Source organism: Triticum dicoccoides, chromosome 7B (genome assembly GCF_002162155.2).
Source record: "Triticum dicoccoides isolate Atlit2015 ecotype Zavitan chromosome 7B, WEW_v2.0, whole genome shotgun sequence".
In the NCBI taxonomy this organism is placed as follows: Eukaryota; Viridiplantae; Streptophyta; class Magnoliopsida; order Poales; family Poaceae; genus Triticum; species Triticum dicoccoides.
In genome coordinates this window covers 28,222,265-28,228,194 of record NC_041393.1, presented here as the reverse complement: position 1 = coordinate 28,228,194, position 5,930 = coordinate 28,222,265, and the positions used below count along the sequence as shown (strand labels likewise).

Below are 5,930 nucleotides of genomic sequence, written 5' to 3'. Positions count from 1 at the left end.
AGAGAGAGAGAGAGAGATCAGGAGGCGCCGGCGGCCATGGCGGGAGAGGTGAGCAAGGAGGAGCTCCGGAGCGTCCTCATGCAGGCCATGATGGCCGCCAAGAACTTGCGCCCGCAGCGCGACCGCCTCCTGCATCTCCAGCGCCGCCTGCAGCGCCTCCAGGCCGCCACCCCGGGCCCCGACGATGCCAAGCTCCGGGACCTCGCCACGGACCTCTTCAAGGTCTACTACATCGGCATGGAGGCCGGCGCCCGCATGCTCAGCACCTGCCTCGAGCTAGCCGTCAAGAACGGCGGCCGCTTCGCCATGAACCCCTCCTTCGCCGTCATGCCCGACGAGCAGCTCCACGACGCGCTGCTCGCGCAGCGCCTCCCGGCCCGCCCCACCACCCAGCCCGAGGCCTTGGCCCGCGTCGAGGCCGCGCTCTTCGCCGTCAAGCTGCCCGAGGAGTACCACATCCCGCGCTGCATCGAGCACCTCGCCGGCTCCCGGCCCCCGCACCCCGGCGGCAAGCACGACACCGCCTCGCCGGACGGCAAGCTCAGGACAGCCATCGACCTGGACAAGGCGTCCGACTTCCTCGAGCGCGGGTGCACCATCCTGAGCCTCGCCGTCAAGCACGTCGACCTCGCCGTCGCCGTGCTCTCTCGCTTCCTCGACCGCAAGGAGCTCGCCAGCCTCGCCGACTTCACCGACAAGGTCGCCTACATCTCCGAGGTCTGTCCAAAGCGCCAAACCTTCATCTTCTGTCCTTCCTTCGATCAATCTGACTGTCCAATTCATTCATCAATCTGACTGCCCAATTCATCTTGTTGCAGGACGGGCCATATCCTTCAACAGATTAGGCAGCTCACTACTTCACCTGATCGATCCAGGCTGTCGACAAGCGATTGAAATGTTGATCTTAGCCATGCTCATGCTATCAGTCTTATTTACCTAGGATGATCTGTAGCTACTTTATTATTCAGACTTATGGTTTCAGTTCAGTTTGGTCAGATTAATCTGCTGCTATGCTACTACTATTTGTGCTCAATAACTTTCTGGATGGCTGTGGCTATCTTTCTGGATCACTTCATCAGTTTAGGGGTAATGTAGTAGTGTAATATCGGTCTGCATCTTATCTGTGCGACAATCGAGTCGAATGTCAAATTTGGGATAGCATGCTACTATGTTTTTAATCATATCCTGTGATGTCATTTGCATCGATCCTAGGATGGAAATTGATATTAACGATTGCATTCTCCAGTTTGCATTTTGTTCTAGGTGTGATGGTCGATTTGTGGTCAGCAAGCACCTCATGAACCACGCATCCTACATGCCGGTTAATTATCCAATGCACCATTAATTGTCAAAGGCGAATTTAACTAGTTCCTTATGCATAATTATGATTTGAATTCATTTCCGTAAGATTGGTAATTTTCCAGCTGCCAGTATATGGATTTACTTAATCTTTAAATGGTTCCTACTATCTAGTATAATGTATATCGGCATATTATTGGTGGGACAACATATTGAATTGAATTGCTGCACGCAATGGATGCCAAATTTGTGATTTTGGGCATATGCTATGTTTGATCATGTTCTGGCATACCAATTGCTCCAATTCTAGGATTGGTAGCAATCTTTCATAATGATACATGCATGATGCCTGGTTTGTGAATATTGGCCTGAAAGGCATAACAGGATTCTGTTCTTATTGATTTTTTTTTCTTTTGAAATGATAGACTGTTGATCGATAGTCACCAAGAAACTCATGGATTGCATCATACTCCCTCCGTAGCTAAATATAAGCATTTTTAGATATTCCAATATAGACTACATACCGAGCTAAATGAATGAATGTACACTCTAAAATACATCTATATTCATCTCTATGTAGTCTGTATTGAAATCTTTCAAAGAGCTTATATTTAGAAACGGAGGGAGTACATGGTAGTTGGTTAGCTGGATAATGCATGAGGCATAGTGTGTTAGTTGCCCCTTACTTGCTCGATACAAATCTATGGACATAAAAAGACAATGTCTCTAGTAATTTCTGCGTGACTTGTCATCTGTGTCAAATATTTAGTCTAAGATCCGAAGTTTGCAAATATATGTTTTTTTGTTTACATTCCCTAATGTGTCTTAAGATGTATCAAATCACATGTCTTTACATGGATAATAGCTCCTTTTACGTAAGCAGGCATGCTGAGAAAGGATTATGCGTGAATTTCCTAAAGCATTCTACATAAGTAGGTTCATATGTTTGCATTCCATATTTTGATTTGGTCTTGCAAGGGACTATCTTGTTCACTCAATGAAAATCGATCTAGCAAACTGACTTTTTTGAACTACCACAACTCAATGAAATCGATTTGGTCACTCAATGAAATCGATCTAGCAAACTAACTTTTCTAAACAAAACAATCTCCAAAAAGGCATTGGAATAGGCGTTTGCCGAGATGGGAATGCACAAGACCGCCTCAGGAGGTGTTACACCACAAAACCCATAGTTCACAAGTACTCCCTACGTCCCATAATATAAGAGCGTTAAAAAAGCTCTTATATTATGGGACGGAGGGAGTAGTAATCTTTTTTTTAAAGGAAAGCAAAGCTTTATAGATTAACGACGTACGAGCATATCGCCCAACATGCAAGCAGCCACTTTGGCGGTACAACAGTGTCCCACTCCACACACATGTTTGGTAGACAATTACAACCGATTTGGGCTAGCTCATGCGCAACAGAGTTCAGGATTCGACTACATGAGCTAACACTCCAGCTGGAGAACCACAACTTCAGTTGAAGCTTTACGTCCTCAATGATCACTGCATATGGCGAGGCGTCAACTTTCCTGATGTCCATCGCATCAACCAGCAACTCGCAATCCATCTCAAACGCCACCCTGGTGGCTCCCAGCTCAGCTGCTGTAGTTACTGCCGCTGCTAGGGCATTGACTTCTGCACCGAAAGCATCATAAACTTGCTCTTGCCGCCCTGCCCTGGCGCTTAAGACCTGCCCTGTGCTATCACGAGCGACAACCCCCACCCACTGTGAGACTTCCCAGGAGTGAACGCACCGTCAAGGTTAAACTTGGTGACATCATGTTCAGGCGGCTACCATTTCTCAGTGGCCTGCTTAGGCTTGGCTAGTGAGAATACCTGCTCATACTCAAGTGCATCACAACGCGCTCGCCTTGCAACCTCCACCACAGCCACAGGGGGCTCTCCCTCTCTGACTTTGTTTCTGTTATTCCACCAATGCCACCAAAAGGATATGATTAGCACTCTTTTATTCTCATCTAGACCCCATAGAGAGTCAAGCATTGCATGCACACCCCCGATCTCCTCCAGCAGAGTCCGCTCTACTTCCAACCCCAGGTGCCTCCATACCTCTTTCACAGCCTTACATTTAATAAACAGGTGGCCACCATCCTCTTCGCCTTTACCGCACATAAAGCAACTGGATGATTCAAGATTTATACCACGTCTTACCAAGTTGTTGCATAAAGCTAGTGACTCATGGCGGATGCACCATACAAACATTTGTAGCTTCGATGGACAGGGGATCTTCCATATCCTCTTCCAGCTTTGGTCCGGGCAATGATCAAGCTGACCAGCACTGGATGTGCTCGTACTTGGTGCACCATTCCGTCTCTGTTTGTTCAGCTCCACTATTAGCTTATAAGCACTTTTAACTGAATGATTGCCCTTCTTATCAAAATGCCATGCTATGAAATCTTCTACCCCCTCTCTCAACGGGATCTGGAGTATGTATCACGCATCTTCCGCATAAAACGTGTCTTTAATGAGGCGCTCATCCCAGCTTCCCGTGATCGGGCTGATCAGCTCATGCACATAGTTCAGATGACTAGAACCCTTCGGCGTTATGACTTGTCTCGACCAAGGCCTAGGCAGCCAAGGGTCCAGCCATATATTGATTCTCTGCCCGTCGCCAACCCTCCAGATGTATCCCTGTTTCACGATATCCAGCCCTTGAAGAATACTGCGTCAAGAATATGAAATCCCATCGTGTGCCACTGCCTCCAGTGCCAAGCAGTCAGGGAAATAGCGGGCCTTTAGTATCCTGGCACACAAACTCGTTGGGTTCTGCACAATCCTCCATCCTTGCCGCGACAACATTGCTAAGTTAAATTGGTGCATATCTCGGAACCCTAGCCCACCCATGGCCTTGGGCTGTGACAATTTCTCCCAACTTAGCCAATGCATGGCATTTTGTTTATCTTGCTGACTCCACCAAAAATTACTCAGGAGTGTGTTCAATTCCGTACAGAAGGTCTTAGTCAGATCAAAACATGACATAGCGTAGGTGGGTATGGCTTGCCCCACCGCCTTCACCAAGGCCTCCTTACTTTCCTTTGCTAGCAATCTCTCCTGCCATCCATAAACACGTCCACACATGTTCCTCTTGATATAGCTAAAAGCTCTCTTCCTGGATCGCCCCACGTGGACTGGCAGCTCTAAGTACTTTTCATTCCAATCCTCACTGTGTATACCCAACTCAGCCTTAACTACGATTCTATCATTATCACATGTGTTAGGACTGAACATAATTGCAGATTTTTCGGTGTTTATACACTGCCCCGAGCACGCCTCATATAACTGCAATGCTTCATGTATAAACATTGCCCCGAGCACGCCTCATATAACTGCAATGCTTCATGTAGTGCTGCTGCTTCCTGTTGGTCTGATTTGATTAGAAGCATGGAGTCGTCCGCAAATAGTAGATGTGATACACATGGTGCCCTTGGGCATATCTTCACTCCATGCAGCACCCCCTTCTCTTCTGCATCCAACAACAGCGTCGACAATCCTTCCACACAGATGACAAAAAGATAGGGGGAGATGGGGTCCCCCTGTCGGAGACCACGCGATGGGCTAAACTGTTGGGTCAGATCCCCATTCACCTTAATCTGGTACCGAACAGTCCGAACACATTTCATGACAAGCGCAACCCACCTCCTGCTAAACCCCAACTTGCTTAACATAGCCTCCAAAAAGCTCCATTCAACCCTATCATATGCCTTACTCATGTCCGCCTTAATTGCCGCGATTCCACTCCTCCCACTCCTTTTGTTCATCAGCTAATGAGATATTTCATAGGATGTTAGCACGTTGTCCGTGATGAGTCTCCCGGGCACAAAGGCACTCTGGTTTTCAGAGATCACATCAGGCAGTACCACCTTTAGTCTATTTGTTATGACCTTCAAAACTAGTTTATACACGACATTGCATAGGCTGATGGGACGAAGATCTTTGATCCTCTTTGGGTTCTTCACCTTGGGGATAAGCACAACCATAGTATCATTCCATCCCTCCGGGAAGTCTCCTCTGTTCAGAACGTTCAGAACTTCCTCCACGACTCGGTCCCCCATAAAGTGCCAATGGCGCTTGAAGACGATCGCCGGCATACCATCTGGCCCGGGGGCTTTGAGATCACCAATATGGTCGAGAGCAGCTTTCACCTCGGCTCTAGTATATTCAGCCTCCAGGACTGCATTCATAGCATTTGAGACACGTGGTTGCACCTTGCCAATCAACTCATCTAGCTGATGCGGATTAGAAGAATTGAACAGATCCTGAAAAAAGGAGCACACATAATTAGTTAGAGCATCTCCCTCCTCCACCACCGTGCCATCCTCCCTTCAGATCTCCTTCAATCAGTTGGATTTTTTTCTCGCAGAAGCTACCGACTGCAGGTACTTAATGTTTTTATTCCCACCCCTCAACCACCACATGTGTGCCCTCTGTTTCAGTTGGGTATACTTCTTCTCTTTCAGTCCCTCCAACTCAGCACGCAGTCTTGCTTCCTCCCTGATCTTTCCTTCAGAGACCGGTGCCTTCATACACCTCTCCAGGTCGCCCCGAGCCTTCTTTATTCTCCCATCTAATTCTCCCACTACTTCTCTACTCCATACACTTATATTCTTG

General features: G+C 47.7%; 1 protein-coding gene across 1 annotated transcript; it reads left to right on the top strand.

The window, feature by feature from the left end:
* Positions 1–6: 6 nt before the first annotated feature.
* On the top strand, positions 7–1,070 carry LOC119341408. Its single transcript, XM_037613284.1, has 2 exons — positions 7–717; positions 819–1,070. Exons 1-2 carry the CDS (start codon positions 37–39, stop codon positions 843–845), a joined length of 708 nt encoding a protein of 235 aa, XP_037469181.1. The 5' UTR covers positions 7–36; the 3' UTR covers positions 846–1,070.
* The last annotated feature ends 4,860 nt before the right edge of the window (positions 1,071–5,930 follow it).